Source organism: Lissotriton vulgaris, chromosome 10, assembly GCF_964263255.1.
Source record: "Lissotriton vulgaris chromosome 10, aLisVul1.2, whole genome shotgun sequence".
NCBI lineage: Eukaryota > Metazoa > Chordata > Amphibia > Caudata > Salamandridae > Lissotriton > Lissotriton vulgaris.
The window spans coordinates 11,775,907-11,793,729 of record NC_141698.1 but is presented as its reverse complement, the minus strand read 5'-3'; the positions used below and the strand labels follow the sequence as shown (position 1 = coordinate 11,793,729).

The 17,823-nt window shown below is 48.1% G+C and overlaps 1 protein-coding gene across 3 annotated transcripts in view; it reads right to left on the bottom strand.

Moving 5' to 3' along the window:
- LOC147684318 (deoxyribonuclease-1-like) overlaps positions 1–17,823 on the bottom strand; it is a 77,228-nt gene that overhangs the window by 45,059 nt on the left and 14,346 nt on the right. For all 3 annotated transcript variants that reach the window (XM_086940200.1, XM_086940202.1, XM_086940201.1), the window contains exons 5-7: positions 16,886–17,001; positions 12,785–12,897; positions 11,400–11,557 (exon numbers count right to left, since the gene is read on the bottom strand). In XM_086940200.1, the coding sequence (XP_086796326.1) occupies positions 11,400–11,557; positions 12,785–12,897; positions 16,886–17,001 (387 nt within the window). The remainder of the gene's footprint in view (positions 1–11,399; positions 11,558–12,784; positions 12,898–16,885; positions 17,002–17,823) is intronic.

Sequence of the window (17,823 nt, the reverse complement as noted above, 5' to 3'; positions counted from 1 at the left end):
CACTTATCTGATGTAAATTGCGGGCCATTGTCTGTCAATATTGTCCTCGGGAGGCCTTCCCTTAGGAATACTGAGGTGAGAAATTTGATTACCACTTCCGAGTCCATCTCCTCCTGCACATGCACTTCCGGCCATTTGGAGTACTTGTCAACTACAACACATAAGTATTTAGCTGTCCCTTGGCCGTCCAATATCGGTCCTAGGATGTCAACTGCAAGGTCCTCCCAGGGATTGCGGGGTGGTTCAAATCTCCCCAACGCAGGTCTCAATGGTTTGAGTACTTTGTCCGACCCCTGGCATTGGTCGCAGTCTCTAACATGTCTCTCATCTGGATATCCATTCCTGGCCACCAGTACATCTGCTTCACCCTTGACTTGGTCTTTACGATGCCCAGGTGACCTTCATGCAGTAGATTCAGCAGGGTCGGGACCAACTTTTCTGGCGGCACCACCTTGTCACCGCGGTACAGGAAGGTACCTGAATCACTCATGGATAATTCTTCCCGCACTTCATACAGTTTCCTAGGCACCTCTTTTAATCTTTTTTTTTCCGGCCATCCTTTTACGAGGTTCTTCTTAACCTCTTGCAAGTTCTCATCTTCCTCGTATGCTTGCTCCCACTCTTGTAAACTGATGGCTCTTTCCATGTCTTCCATCACCGTTACCATTTCCTCGTTATCCGCTACAGGCGTGGCGTGGGCACTTCCTCCATAGCTGAGGCCCTGTTAAGGTAGTCCGCCACTTTGTTGCGTGTCCCCGGGATGTACTCCACATCGTACGTGTATTCTAGGAGTTTAAGAGTCATCTTTGCTATCCGCGGGATGGCTGTGGCATGTCCATTCGAGGTAAGCACTTTAACTAAAGGCTTGTGGTCAGTCTGTAAGCGAAACCTCGTACCCCATAGGAACTGCCGGAACTTCCCCATGGCCCACGTGACAGCCAGCATCTCTTTCTCTATCACGCTAAACTTTTGTTCGGTGTGCGATAACCCTCTGGACGCAAAGCTGAGTGTTTCCACGGTGTTGTCTTCTCTCTCTTGTGCAAGGACCGCACCCAAATCTTTTTCACTGGCATCAGTGGTGACAATAGTATTTCCTGCGGGATCATGTCCATGTAAGAGCACGGCCTGGCTGATGTTCCTCTTCAGTTCCTCAAACTCTTTCTGAGCCTCGTCGTCCCACAGGAACATTGTTTTGTCTCTTATTAGTTGCCTCAACTTGTGCGTTTTTCGTGGCAAAGTGTTGGACGAATTTGCTGTAGTACTCGGCCATTCCAAGGAATGACCGCACCTCGTCCTTGCTGGATGGGGCTCTGGCCTCGCAGATTGCTTTCACATTCTCCCTCTTGGGAGTGATCCCCTGTTGGCTTATCTCGTGTCCCAGATAGATGACGGATGTCATCCCAAATCTGCACTTCTCCCACTCCGCCGTCAGTCCTTTCTCCTGCAGTACGCCTAGCACCTTGTTCAATTTGTTGTCGTGGTCCTTACGGTCCTTCCCCATTATTAGGATGTCATCCTGAAAGTACTGGATGCCTTTGACGTCTTTGAACAGGCGGTGCATGAGTTTTTGGAACACCGCTGCGGCGGACGCTAGCCCGAAGGGCACCCTGCGGAACTGGTAGCATCCATATGGTGTGATGAAGGACGTCAGTTTCCTGCTTGACGGGTGTAGGTGAATTTGATGGTATGCAGACGTGAGATCTACTGTGGCGAACCATTTCAAACCTCTTGTTTTTGCCAGCATTGCTTCGATTCTGGGGAGCGGAAATTTCTCTACTACTAAGCATTTGTTCAACTCACGCAGGTCTGCACACAGGCGCACTTTGCCATTGGGTTTCCTGGCGACAACCAAGGGGGCCAACCACTCCGAGCTATCTATGGGCTCTATGATCCCTTGTTCTTCCAGCTGGCGCAGTTCTCGTTGCACCGCTTCCCTCACTGCTATGGGCACATTTCAGACTTTGTGGGACACTGGCTGGGAGACTTCTTTGAGAATGATCTTGTGCATGAACTTCTGCAGCTTCCCTACCTTTCCTCCAAAGACCTTGGGAAACTCTCTTCTTACTCTCTCCAGGTCTGGCCAGCTTCCTACGTCGGTCAGCAGTACTTGTTCCTTGCCCCCTGGGTCCAGTTTGATTCCGAGGTCTCCTTGGTCTCTCCATCCTAGAACTGAGGGGCCTTTCTCTGATACATACAACTTGCATGTTGCCGTCCTCCCTCTGAATTCGAACTTCAGGTTTCGGTACCCTACCATAGGGATTGGGTTGCTCGTGTATGACACTGGTCTTATGTCAGGTGGTTCTAGTTTGGGACCCAGGCTGGGTTTGAATTCCTCTTCCCATACTGACCTCTGCACTATGGTGTACGGGATCCTGAGTCAATCGCGATTCTGATTTTGACTCCCCCTATTAGCATGTCTGCTCGCGGTTTGTCGGAGCGCTTGGTGTCAATGCCTAGCACTTGCTCCTCAATACACAGCACTCTGTCGTCTTCATCTGATTCCTCGTCCGCTCCTTCCTCAGGTTGCGGATGCGCTATGTATTTTACTACTGATCTCTTCTCTTTTCTTCAACATAATTTCTCGTAGTGGCCTATCAGGCCGCAGAACATGCACTTTGCGCAAAAAGCCGGGCAGCGTTTGTCCTGGGCTGCGTGGTTCGCGCTCCCACATCTATAGCACATGGACTTGGTGTACGAGGACTGCTTCCCTGCTTGTCCGGGTCTTCCCGCCCATTTGCTGGTTCCTCTGCTGTTTCCGGGCGCCATCTTGTGTCTTCCCGATGGTTCCGCGTCATCTACTTTGTTGACCATGATTCTTTGCGCACTCTCTTTTTTTGCGGCTTCAGCACATCGCTTCGAAAGTTTGGCCTTCTTCACCATCGCAATTACTTCCTTTAGCGTTGCTTCACCGTGAGCCCACAGCTTGTCTTGTACACTCTTGTTGGTGGTGTGCATTACAATCTGGTCTTTGATAAAGTCTTCTTCCAGCGCCCCGTACTTGCACGTGACTGCTAGTCTCCTCAGGGCTGCTACGTAGTCGTCAACCGATTCTCCTTCTCCCTGCTTCCTCTGTTGGAAGTTGAACCGATCAATGGAGACACATACCGCTGGTCGGTAGTGGGCGTCTAGATCTTCTAGAGCTTGTTTGAAGACGTCTGCATCGCATGCTTGTCGAGGTGTCGTCGCTATGTTCGTGAACACCCTATACCTTCCGGGCCCAGGTTGTGCAGTAGTATTTGCTTCCTTCTTGCGGGGGTGAATTTGTCACTGGATTCGTCTTCTAGGGCTTCTAGGTATTTCTTGAAGTATTCCCTCCAGTCCTCCCATTTCATCTGGGGTTCACCTGGCTTGGGTAGAAACGGGATTGGTGCCGTAAGTGAGGATGCCTGGTTACTCATTCTGGCCTGTCTTTCTGGCTCACCCTCCTGATTCCTGGGGCTGCCAGGCGCGCTGTCGTTCCTTCCCCGATTCCTGGGGCTGCCCGGTGCGCTGGTGCTCTCTGCTTGCGACGTGTTGGTGCTTGGTTCTCCTCTTCCCCTTTTCACGTGGTCACCCTTTTCCGCCAGGGCCTTGGTGGGACACTTGCGTACTCCTACCGTGCTTCTGTGCAGGTTGCTGCGTCAATTGACTCCTGGAAACGTGGTGTGCTTGTGTGGTTCTCTGCGCCTCTGCCGCGCTCTTCCCGTGCGTCCTGTGGCGGTTATGCGCCTCACTCCTTCCTCTGCAGGTGGGTGGTATCGGTTGGTGCGTCCCGGGTCCTTCTTTCTCTCCACTGTTGTACGTTTTTCTTTTTTTTTCTTTGTGGGGACAGATCCCACTCCTCGTCGCCACTGTGGAGTCCCAGGTTTCCCCCCAATAACTACTCGGGATGCAGCAGGTAGGTAACAGGATAAATGTATTAATATAAATTACTATAGGAAGAGCGCCGGGCGTCTTACTACAATCGCTCTCCGACTCGCTCTGGGAAGCGCGAAGCGCCGTTCGCGCATGCGCATGCGCACTGACGCGCACTCTCGCCCAGTGCGTGTTGCGTCACACGCACACTGGCGCGACTAGAGCGCTGACACCACCCTGCCCTCCCTACTTTTCTAATTTTTTCATTTTTAATCCGTCCATTTTGGATCAGGAAATAAAAAAAATATGGTGCCCGCATCATTTTGTAATTGCACATGCATAATGAAACACGCGCGTACCTACAAAAGGCCCACGTCATCGCTGCTTTTATTGTGTTGTTTTCTTTCGGCCACGTGGCACAGCATCTTCCCGACGCTATACAACTTTGCCGAAAAGCACTGGCAAAAACCGATAGTCAGCATTTTGCCTCTCTGCCAATGCTTGTTTTCTTACTGCAGCTGATGCAGCCTTATAGGCTGCAAGTATAAAACACACTGGCTCGTTCATTGTCTCCGAAAGAAGAGTCAGCCAGCAAGCCTGATGGTGGCATGTAAAGGTTCTCCTCTTGGGAGCCGCGAGCCTCACAAAAGCCTGCGCGAGGCTCCGAACGCTGCACCCTTCAGGATGTGACGTGTGAAAGGGGCCGACATTAGGAATTGAGCTGGAGACTCGTGTTACAGCCTTTCCTGTCATGTGACCTAAGACAAAATTTGCATACCCAAAAGTCTGTGTCACTTGTGCTTTTGTTTCGATTGTCTCAACAAGTGCTTTGTCAATGTACCGGATTACAAGGCTCGTTGGTTGTATTTTGAAGGGGTATCAGTGATGGACTTAGCAGAGTAAATCGCCCTGACATTCTGTGGAAGCGGTTTCCTGGGGGCACTAGTCTGATAGTGGTTTACTCCACCGCCGCCGGCACAACGTATCTGCGTCTCTCAAATTTCAGAGAGACGCACTGAATATAACGTTAATGTTTATCACATTGCAAAATTTTGATTGATTTATTGCTTGAAAACTGATTGCTCCGGTCATACTGAATGTTTTGATTTCATTTTTTAATATGTAATCCAATATATCCCCTCTGGTGTGGCACAGTCATTTTGAAGCCTTGTATGCGGAGGGTGGGGGGGATCAAAACACTGATATAATAACATACACATCCAGCGCCACTGGAGCTCCCTTTAATGAAAAAGAAGTGAGGGATGCCATAAAAGGTTTAGCTGCAGGGAAAGCCCCGGGACTAGACGGGGTACCAGGGGACTTGTTCAAACAAGAACCTGGGATATGGGCACCTTACCTCACACTGATATTCAATGCCATCTTGGGGGGAATGGAGGTGCCCGATACTTGGAGGGGAGCTGAGGTGGTTCCAATTTATAAAAAGGGATCCCCTCTGCTTCCCTCGAACTATCGACCTATTAGTCTCATCGACATTTCCCAGAAACTCTTTGGTAGACTGATCTTGAATCGTCTACAGGCCTGGATAGAAGAGATGGACATCCTGTCTCCCTACCAGGCAGGCTTCAGGCAGGGTGTCTCGACCATAGACCAAATCTTCAGGTTAAACCTACTCTACTGGAGAACAGCTGTAATCGAGGGCGGCACTCTATATACCATCTTTGTAGACTTACGTGCCGCCTTCGATTTGGTACCCAGAGCAAGGCTGTGGAGGGTCATGGAAGAGCTAAACGTCCCTGGAGATATTTTGGCAATCCTGATGAGACTCCATTGCAACAACTATGCCCGCGTAAGGTGTGGCAAAGGTGGCAAGCTAACCGAAAGGTTCCCCGTTCGCAGAGGGGTGAGACAGGTCTGCGTGCTCGCACCGACCCTGTTTTGCCTCTTTGTGAACGGGGTTGTTGCCCACCTAAACAGGATTGCCAACACCGATGCCCCAAAGTTGACAGGCAGCAGGGTGCCTGCAATTATGTTTGCAGATGACACCCTGCTGCTGTCAAAATCCCCCATGGGAATTCAACGCATTTTAGATGGCTTTCTGGAGTTTTGCTCCGAACGTGGATTGGAGATCAACCCACAAAAAACTAAATTTATGATCTTAAATCCAAACCCCCATAATCGAGACCCTCCCAGGCTAGGCACTGTCCAATTAGAACGTGTGCATAATATTGAATACTTGGGGATTACTCTAAACGAACATCTAACTTGGACGACTCACCAGACCAAAGTGACCATCAAACTGGCTCAGTTGGCGGGTGGCACGATGCGTCTGGCGAATAAATCTTCCTATCGCCCACTAACCCCAATTATGCATATTTACAAAACCCAGGCCCGGGCGGGTGTCACATATGGGGGTGAATTGTGGGGGCATTCCAAACTCCCAAAACTACAGCTAATTGAAAATAAATTCTTGAGACAGGTTGTCGCTCTACCTCAGAGCACCCCCCTACTCCCCCTCAGACTAGACCTGGGAATTCGATCTATAACAGAAGAGCTGGGTCTCAAACCGCTAACTTTTTGGAGGCGCCTGTGGTGTAGCCCAGACCTTACAAGCTACAGAGAGGAATTACAGGAATTTTTAGAGCTAAGGAACGCCAAACGAATTCCATGGATGATTTATGTCAGGGCAATGCTTGAGGAGATGGGTTTCCCGGAACTATGGAGGGATCCCCTAAACTTTTGTGTAAAGACTCCAAAGAAAGTACTCGTGAGAGCATATTATGAATTGATGTTGACAAAAGCTATCGATGCCACGAGAGAAGGATCCTTGACACATTTGTTCCTCAATGCGAAAGTCTCTTATCATCTTGAAAGTGCTCTTGACTCAATCTCCCCCACACTTACGAGAAAATTATTTCTACAGTGGAGGTATGGATGCCTCCCTCTAGCTTCATTCACAGCGTCATGGCAATCACGATCCACCACAGAACTCTGCCCAGTGTGTGCTCATCAGAAGGAAGATGATGTTCATGCCGTCTTCTTCTGCAAGGGCTACGAGAGGAGTAGGAGATACTGGCTAGTCCCGCTACTTAAAAACTTGGGCTTCAGATCTTTTCAACCTGCCTATAGAATTTTAAAGTCAGACCTCTCTCCCATTGTGGTTTTCGCCCTTTCAAAATTTTTGACCTCCATGTGGTTCATCCGGAATCGAGCACTGAAAAGACTTATATAATAGTACCCCTGGCATTTTTCTGCTTTTATTGTACCCCATGTTCCCTTCTTCTTAAAATGTTCTTAATCATTGGATCACACTATGTTTAATCATTTTTTACTGTGTACAAATACTATGCATCTTTTATGATCTGTGATCGAAATAAAGATTTTTTTAATGAAATATGTAAAAATCAGAGCAATTTTTCGAAGGTGGTGGTGGAACCTTTGACACACTGGTGGTTTTGAGGTGTAACCAGCGTCTACTTAGGGGACACTTCAGGTTAAAAGGGCCTCACAATCTTGTATGGAGACGTTGTCAGCTTTGCTGTTAGTTATTGTTTGCTTGAATACACCGGCTGGGGCACCTCCTCGTTTCTTTATACGGTTTTGTGTGGCACTTTGATGGACTAGAGGAACGACCTCACATACCACTGGAGCCATGTCCCCTCCGAATCATGATACAGTTGTGAAGAGTAAGTCAAGTTGTGTGTCAGTGAGCAGGTCCATCAGCGAAGGTGACGTGGCTCGGCTGGGCTCGAGGGTTACGATGAATGTGCTCCAAAGTTTGGGGTCTTGCAGTTGTGGAAATTGAAGAAATTGATGTACATAAACAGTGTTCATTTCCCTTTTTCACACTCCTCTCCCTGTGAGCACCATGAATACCGTAAATTATTGACCGCATCACTCTGCCAGTAAGAGCCCGTACCCATATGTACATGACAGCCATTCTAGGCACCCTGGCCCTTTTTGCCCGCTCATTAGAATCACCGGCTTCTCTTCTGCGCGTATTTGAACCCCCCCCCCCCTCTCTCACATGCATAGACCATGAAACCCTCTCCCTCTGCGCGACCCTGCCCTGAAAGGCAACCCTTCTGCTTGACCCACACAAACCCCCCATGTCCTCTTGAAGAGGCATCCTTTGCCTCAGCTGACATAGCCCTCCCCAGCGGCACCTGACTGCCCCCGCTTTCTCATGTACGGGTCATAAGATCTCTCTCTGTGCGACTCTGTCCCTGTGCACACCCTGGCTTCCCCCCCTCCCTTCTCCCTCACACGGGCAAGTCATAAACCTTCTTCTTCTGCAAGACCCTGTCCTTGAGAGTCACGGCCGCGCCTGACCAGCACCTCCTTTCCTTTCATGAATAACCCCTCTGTTAGTAAACCCTCCCTCCGCGATTGACTGTCCACACATGTCTGAGGTCATCGCCTAAGCCGGAAGATACTGTTTATTGCCCCTTATTGTATGGAGTCACTCCTCTTCAAAGAACCCACTATTGATCCTGGCCACCCCACCCCCCTGGGCTATGATCAGGCGCACACATCCTAAACAGTTGACGGAACACTCAGCTGCGTGATTGCCCTCCCCTCTTATCAGCAGGTCAAGGGTCCCTATTGTGAACATATGTGGGGTAGGATTGACACGAGGATCATGGGGATGTCTTTTCCGTGTTTCACAATGTTGTGATTGTAATGCTAAGTGTTCTGTAAGGTATAAAAGACGATCTTTCAGCTCACTTGTTAGAGCACCTCCCGACAGACACTGTGTTTCGTGTCCGAAATGACAGGCTCTCCTCATGAGTAATAAATCCTGTTCTTGTGATTCCTGCGTCCAGCGCCCGTCTCTTTATTTGGTAACTATTCAGAATGGGAACTAAGAGGCGACTTGCGCCAGCAGCCCGGACATCGATAGTAATATGGGCTCACGTTTTACACAGTCCCAGGTCCGAGGGTCTTGTTCTCGACCCTTTGCTGGTGGGTTAGATGGTTCTGGTGGGACATAATAAGAGACAGTTGCAGATTGCCCCATGTATTGTGGATAAGGATAGCGCTGTCCCGGGTGGGATGGGGTAAGCGGTGCAGTGCTTTGAATGCAGTTGTATGCGGTCCCCTTGTTGCAGATTAAGGCAGGTCTAGCAGAGTAGCCTTGCACCTTGTCCAGCTGGACTCTCGGCTACTCCTCAGAGGCAGGTGTGTCTCCCGCTGCAGTGGTCCACTCAGGTGCTTCCTAAATATGTTGTCTGTGCCCCTCCCCCACCCCCTCCTCTGGTTCAAATGCAGAAAAGTATTTTTCAAAGCTGGGCTCTTTGTCCACTGTTTGTCCAGAGTGACAATGGAGAGTTTCTATTCAGAAATGAAGGCAGGTTTCAGAGGCTTGGGCTCTGTGTCCCCAGAGAGCTGGACTCCCCTTTAAGGGTCATGTTGTCGTCGGTAGCGCCCAGTATCATGACCTCTGTTAATGCACTTCGAAGTGGCGTAATCTCTCCAGCATCCAGTGCTAGACATTATCCGGACCCTGTGGGGTGTGAGCCTCGGTTCTCACCCTCTTCTACATCTGCGCATGGACTTGAGTGTTAAACAACAACATATTTGGAAATGTGAAGCTTTGGAGCTGGCATCACCCACTTTAATCACTTGTATATGTTCTGCAAAGACCTTTTCCATTTTCCGGTGATGCTACCAACATATTATAGATTACAATTACATTTTAAGATGTAAATGTAAAAAGTATTTTTACAATGTCTTTGATTTTTTTTATATTTTTCCACAATTGCCATTGGCGAATTAATATTTTATATAATGTTTGCATGTAACCAGACGTTTTGATACACTGGCAAACACCGGCGGCACAGAAGGGAGCTCTGTCATTTCTCTTGTCTTTAATTCACAAAATGGCAGTGACCAGCTGGCCTCGGATGTGCAGTAGTTTTCAGACTGCGGTTCAGTCTGAATCTACTAACATTTTAGTAGGAGCCTGAGCTGTTTTAGGACACTTGAAGCATTAAAATTACTCCTGGTAGGTATTTTGTCTTATGAAACAATTGTTGACTATTTGTCTCAGTAGGTTCTACTCTTTCTTTTGTTATTAATATCTTTCTCCTTTTATATCACCCTCTTATCATGTACCTCCTAAATTCCCCACCTTTAAAGCCCTTCATTCAAACACTGGACTGGAGAGGCTGACCCTCACCTGAATGGATGCTGCTGCAACGAATCGCTGCCTCCTGCGCGTGCCAACCCCGCCACACCCTCCTTCCTTTCACAATCCCAGGTTGTGTGCTATGCACATACAACTTATTCCTTGATGCATTCAGTTTTCTGTCACTTCATGTCTCCGTCTTGTGTTCCCTCATTGACAGTCAGGTCTAAGAAATAGGGGGCGTGGCATTTCAGTCACTGATTAAAAGGAGATTTGTAGGAATATTCATCGTTATGTTCAGAAACCTATCGAGGCCAACTTTTATGTTTTTTCAAGTTGTCGATAAATCATCAATAAACCTGGTCTTTTAACAAGTGGCAACCACATTGTCGTCTCGGTCCACAACTACATGAACAATATTGCATAAAATGGTGCCAATGTTGTACCTATCGCTCATTCTCTTCCTTCAGAGTAAGACAGAATATATAAAAATGAATCTCAAAATATCAAACAGATCTCTGTACATGGGGGTCACTTGGTGACCTTGAGGAAAGGACATTTGTTGCACCCTTCACTTATTTTTGTTTAATACTAGTTTAGAAACTAGTGACATCCACTGAAAAGAAACTAAGCGTGTCTCCCTAGTGTTTGACAACCCTTCTCTTTCAGACGTATGCTGTGTCCCACATATGCGACACGAGTGAGAAAACAAAATGTTCAATAGAGGCGTGAGTGTATTTTGAGATTCTTCGGTTAGACTCACATTCGACGACACAATTAGACAGGTTTGGGATCATTCAAAGATATAAAGATCTTACATAAAAATAAATCATAGGTGCTATAAGAACATTATCCTACAAAAGTTCTACTCGCACAAAGACACAATTCACCCATAGTCCAATTATTCAACTGAAAGCAGTTTTATTTTGTGTGTTCTGTTAGTGCATAGGATTGGATTGCCTCCCTCCAATCTCTTGTGCTGACGCCCCTCTCACCTGACTCCAGCCCACTCCACTCCCTCAAGTGGGATCGTGGCTGCTTCGAGGTCTGGACGGGATGTCATTTTATCAAGTTGCACCCCTCCCAGGCCCCCGACTCTTCGGGTAGTGCACATGTTACTAAAGGACTCAGTAGGTGTGAGTCCGACTGGTGTAAACAAGTGAGACCGACTACAGATAACACAGAGATGCCACCGGAAGAAGCTGCAGAGGGGCTGTCCCTCGAGCACAGGGTTGTGAGTTCACATCCGGACTCCAGAGTCAGTGCGCATTCAACCTACCAACGCCACAGGTCTGAGCAAGCGAGAGGAACCCTACAGGAGCTTTGTATTATTGTCCCCTGGTCTCTCTTCATCTGGGGAACACTCAAAGGGCATGCTTCTCTGTAGAGCAGTGGTGGCCCAGTGCCCTGCCCTGTGTCCTGCCCTGCTACCCTCCCTCTGCGCCCCCTGGGACCCTGGCCCCGCCCGCACACTCACCTGTCGTACGCGCAGTGCGTGTTGGTGCTGACCGTGGTGTCCTCATCATCTGAAATCAGCCACTGTAGCTGCGGCGCGTGGCGCAGGCGAATGCTGGGCCAGTGCTTGTCGGTGACGTACTTGCAGTCAGCGTTGTAGTCCCCTAATATCAGGATATTCTAAGGGAAGGCAGGGTGAAAAAACAAAGGTTAGATGGGCCGGTAACGTACATCCGGGACAAGTAAAGCCTTCCATTGCTTGAACTTGCCACAAATAGGCCCTGTGGAATGAGTGATGCTCAGAAGGGGCTCAAAGGACAGCTCAGTGAGTGAATGTCAAGGTCACTGGACTACCCATAAAACATGGCATCTTACACTACACACCACAGAATATGACCTGATGTTTAATCCCAAAGACCACCACTAGATGTCATCAAAGCCCTGTTCTTTCAGCAGTCACAGGTGACCTCAATACACTAAGCACATACATGTGACTCTGCAGAGATTCCCAGCTGCCTCGGTATCGATGCCAGAGTCACAAATACAAGCAACATGCGTCCCCATGTCAGTACCTACAGTCCTACGTCTGTCCAGTCTGGGACATATCAGTGCTGCGCCTGCCTGCCCCTACAGTAGGGGGTGCTGCCACACCCCTCTTCTGAGGGTAGAGGGCCTTTCTTACTGTGCACCCAGGAAAATAACTTATCCAGTGACTGCTGCACTGTGTGATGAGGACTGCAGTGACTTCTAGGCCCTCACCTGTGTGAGTGATGCGTGAACACTCACCTGAGCGAGGAGACGCTGCTGCACAGTGTAAGGAGGACTACAGTGACTGCTAGGTACTCACCTGAGTGAGTTACATGTGAACACTCACCTGAGTGAGGAGACACTGCTGCCAGGGTCGGATTGGTAAGGCGGTCACTCGGGCAATGGCCGAGGGGCCGGTATCTGAGTTCCAGCTGTGTGCTGCTTTTTTGGGCAGCCTGGCGGGGCTGATTTGGGCGGTGTCTGTGTTGTTCGGGTGCCTCCTGTGGCCCCTAGGGTGCCTGAGTGGCCTTTCTGGAGGCAGATGGGCGTCCATTGCCTCCCTTTTATCGCGGGGGCAGGGGGTCTGAGCAGAAGTGGCCTCACTTGTTTTCAGTTGTGTTTCACCAGTGTGAACTAATCTGTGCATTTTTTTTATCTAAGTTAAGAAAACATGCCTCTGTCATCGATCCCGCCCCCCTTCTTTTTATAAAACTTTGCAGAAGCAGTCTTTTGCAGAAAGACAATATGCAAATGAGGCCCACTTTTTTTAGCATTCCCGGGGCTGATTTTTAGTCCCAATACAACCCTGGCTGCTGCACCATGTAAGGACAACAGTGACTGCTAGGTGCTCACCCGAGTGAGTGACATGTGGCCACTTACCTGAGTCAGGAGGCGCTGCTGCACGTCCTCCCACACATCGAAGAGTGCGTCCACCTCACGCACAGCGTAGTCCGGGCTCGTGTGGATGGACACCAGAACCAGGTCCTTAACCACTGAAATCAAACAGAAGTAACTCTGGAGGTGGGGTGCACACAGGAGTAAAAGACACACAGGAACACCACTGCACTCAAGCTGGACACAGGAGTAAAAAACACACAGGAACACCACTGCACCCAAGCTGCACACAGGAGTAAAAGACACACAGGAACACAGCTGCATTCAAGCTGCATAGGAGGGGCAAAATGCACACAAGGGCATGTTAACTGAAGATTGAGGGGCATATTTACAACGCCCCTGCGGCACGTTAACACCACCGGAGTGTAACTTTTATGACGCTCCGGAGGTGCAGTGTGCTGGCCCATATTTACAAGGCCACCTAAAAATACCCTTTGTGACTATTCATGGCCTTGTAAATATGGCCCCTTTCACGCATCAGTCTTCGTCGGTTCCGTGGGTGTTGCTGTGGGTGTTCCCAAGCAACATCCACGGAACTTGAATCATTCCTAGATTTACACGGTTTTGTAAGCCTGGGACTGTGTAAAAATCCTACGCCTCCCCAGAAGAGGCGTAAGGGAGGCGCAACGAGGAGAAATACCTGTATTTCTCTTTGTTTTCTTGCTCTCTCTATGTATGCATTCTGCTTTAGGAAAAGCCTTTTTCTGTTCTCAAATGGGCCGATTCTGCTAATTGGCCCGTTTGCGAAAAGAAAAAGGCTTGATGCATCTGGCCCTTTGTGGGACTGTTCCCATGAGGCACAGGGCCAGACTGATTTGCATATGGCCATGTCTGAACTGGGGTGGCAGAGTGGGCTAAAGAATGATGATGGATTCAACCCAGATCAGTTGACTGGGGGCGAGTGTTTGCAATGTTCAACACTCCGCCCATCATCCCCTTTGGTTTTGCTTCGTTCTCAGAAACCCCCTTAGAGGATTGGGCTGCTTCTCAGATATCCCTTTGAAGGATTAGAGTGTCAGTGAGTCCCCATGTGGCAGCCGCTGCCTCGATATAGGCACACATATATTGACTTAAACAGAGCCGTTTCAGTGTATTCTGTACAAATAGTTCTTTGCGGATTTCTTTACATTCTTCCTTTATTGCTTTAATTGGTTCTTTAAAAAATACATCCCATTTGTTCTTACATTGTTGCTCTTTGCTGGGCCCATACTTGTTCCATTACCACTGGCACATTATCCTGTTTCTGTTATTTTACCTCAAATTAACACATTACTTAAATTCAAGGAGAAATAGTAATTTGGATACAAAAGGTAAAGGTTCCCGCTGTAACAATACATCCTTCAGCTACTTGTCGAGTTAGACCTAAAAAATCATTAAATACATATTACACAGTGAAAGGCTGACCCCCAGTGACCACAAAAGGCACTGCACCTTTCTATCACCGTTCCCTCTAACCCGACCTACCCTCTACCCTTTGGAATTGCCTCTATTTCTATGTTTCTGTTTGTTTTGTGTTTTGTGTCCATTTCTTTTATCTGGTGTCCCAGCAGAGCCAATGTAATGGAAAGCTATTGAGGAGCTGACTGGGTGGTTCATGTTTGAAGAATCTTTGCCACAAATAGTAGTCAGTGAAAATTCAAATGACACTAAATGTAAGGGTTACCTATTCATCGACTTCACAAGCATGAAGAGCAGAGCTGGTGTGGTCCAAAGAATCTCAGGTGTGAGTGCCTAACTCACGAAGGCTGATTACGAGTTGGGCATTAACGGGCCTGGAATTGCCCATTTCGGCTTCCAATTCCTCTACTACAGAAATCCTCCCAGGCACTATTCCTTCTCCCTCTGCAATTTTACCAGCCAGTCCTTCCAGCTGATAAAACTAGGTCAGGTGCTGCCCAGCAGCGGCTCATAGGAGCGTTGAGGCATTGAACCCCTAGTGCGAGCTACTACACCCCAGACAGTCCCCATATCCCGATGCATTTGGTTCCAAGAGGGTAGGGGTGGGGCTACCGAGCAATGTGGTGAGGATTGACTGAGGCTATGTTAATGAATAGGCCTGGGCGGTAAATTCCAATCTGCTCGCGGAATTTGCGGAATTTGGGTAATTTCATGTTCCGGAGAGAACGCAGAATTACAAAAAATTCCGCGATCTGTGGCTTCGGGGAATTTTTTGCTTGTTCGCTCTTTCAAAATGTGTTCACAAGATATTTCCCCCCGAGCACGCAAACAGCATTCGCAAACAGGAAAAAAGCATTGTGAAAGGGCAGAACAAGCAATTCCGCGTGTATGCAGGACTCTGCGTGTTCGGGGAGATTTTTTACTGTTTCGTGGAGCTTTGAGTAGCGTGACTACGCTACTTCTGCCCACCCCTATTAATGAGATTGTCTGTGTGTTTGCCATGGCCAGCCAGACATGTGCAGTTCCGGCTACCGTAATCAATGTTACGTGGGAGCTGGAAGAGCTTTGACACAGCCCCATCAGTCTTCGACAGAGCGCTGTGTTTGCCTAACCAGCCAATCCTGGCACTGCTCTTATGCTGTTTGGTATTTAAAGCAGCATGCGAGCATTACTTGGATTGGCCAGGATACTATTGCCCAGCATGCACATCTGTGCCTGGCAGAGTGGGTCCAGAAGTTCAGCTCATCAAGGAAAGAAAAATGTTCTTCATATTTCTTGATTTTATTTAAAGTTACATTTGTGCAGCAAAGGTTATCCGTACGCATTCTATATAAACAAAACGTACCTATAAATAGAATGTGCCCTGACCACCAGTGCAATACAAATGTAAGCACGTCTGTACTTTAGGAAGTGATGTTACTTTTACGGCCTGCACATGCCTCATCACTTTTAAAAGTCACCAGTCGCCACACCTGATAATCCTGGGTGCGGGGACACTGACCTCTGGTGATCGGGCACAGCAGTAGCCACCCATGATACCACTCTGAGCGACACGTAATCAGACTCGAAGCCTTCAGGCAGCTTTCTTAACCCAGATGCTGGGCTGTTTCAAAGAACAGAAACATTTGAAAACATATGTCATTAGGAGCTGCCTATGGCGGAGGTGTAACAGCAATGGATGTGTGGCTGGTGAATAAAGCTATCCCCATGCTATCAACACTTTACTTCCAAAACAAATACACCCCTTCCCTCAACAGGTGGTGTAATGGTGTAGTTATAAAAGTTATGACGCAAGGCGTGCAGTGTGTGGTTGTATGCTGAGGAATAAGGATGTCTGTTACAGAGCTCCGTGTGTGGCGTGTTCATTGCATGCTCCCGGGTTGCAGAAGACTCCACAAACCATTCACCACCCATGCTGAACAGATCAGTTTAGTCACCGATCTCGTATGACTTTGGCATTTCTTTGTGTTGGTAACAGTTGGTCAAAAGTCTAAGTGACAGCGGGCAAGACCCAGGAGTATATATTATGAGCTCTGAGCCCCAGGGCCCCTTGTGCAGGCGTCACTGCAAGGAGGTATCCTGGAAGTCTGTCCAACCCAGGCTGATGCAGACTACCAACACCACTCCAAGATGGCTGCCACCATGGTACTTCTTCTCTATAAATTTCACTGGAATTCTACAGTATTTTTCAGTGTTGCACTGCCCACTTGCAGAACACAGGCTCCTCTCTACAGCCACTGTAAGGGGGCAGTCCATCACCCAAAGTACTTACACCCCTCGCTCTTTCCTTGCCATAGCTGTGAGTGGTAGCTGGCCAGTGCTTGTTGGATCGCAGGGTTTCTGCTTCCTTCTAGTTTAGACAAAAGGGACAAGAACAGGGCAACTAGGGCCATCAAATGACACGCAGAGTTCATTGCCTATTGATAGGGCTGGGTTGGAGTCAGTCATGAGTGAGGCGACAGGCCCTTCTAAGAGGCTGGTATCTCAGAGAGGCTCACGTGGTTCAGAAGGAGTTACTCACAACTGACTGACTTCGTCCCAGCCCAAACAGTTTTTCAGAGGCACCATAAATCTGCAATAAATATATAGTGGCCTCGGTCTGGCGCTGCCACGTGTCGTGGTCCTCTCAATAAGAGGTAGATAAATGGTGCCTTGTCGTCAGCGGGGCATGAACCAACCACTTCTTACCTGTGGTGAGAGAGGAGAAGCGTGCAACGAAAGGCTCGCGGATAAAGACGTCCGTGCCGCAGTTCTCACAGCCGTCATCATAGTGGTACCACTCTGTCGGCTTCAAGATGTCCTCTCTGTGCAGAAAAAAGGCGGGAAATAGGCTGAGGGTGGCACAAGTACAGCTGGTAAAGGTTGACCATCAGCCCGTAGCTGTCACGGACAGGCCTGTATTATGGCTCACTGTCTGTAGAAATGTAAGCCAGATTAAAGGTACAAATATTTCCCCAACCATAATCGCTTCAGCTTTTCCTAAAATGTAACCTTGAGTGAATTTGCAACTTGTATATAGGTGACTCTAACCGCTAGTATCTGTAGTAGACTTTTGTACTTACTATCATTCTTATGTGAGTTTAGAGTTTATCTGCTTTGTATCTTTGATGTAATCCATGTACTCTGAAGTCCTTATGTAATAATTGTAAAGCGCTCTAACACCTTCGGGTAAAGATTATGCTATATAAAAACGCATAACAAAATAAAAACATTCAAACAATGAGCAATCTATCTTTTAGAGCATTTTAATACTGTATAAGTAACTTTAAGCTCTCGGAAAAGGTACAATTTGTTAACAAAAAGCATTAGCTAGCCATTCACGTAAATACTAGTTTGATGAAAGGCAGAGGAAGATGGCCGCCGCATCAGACTCCCAGATCTAGTGGCAAGAGAGGCGCACATTTCAACCAAATGCGGGACATTCATAAGACACAGGGGGGTATTTACAAGCCCCGTGCGCCCCCGGTAGTACACTTTCATTTGTAAACCGGACCCCCGGTTTTATGGCATCTTTTAACACTGCTGAGTGTATGTATTAATATTTGTGTCTCTATTCAACATATTCGTATTTATCCATTATATTTAATGTGTGTTCGTTGAACAAGTGGTGTTGCAGCACAGTTATT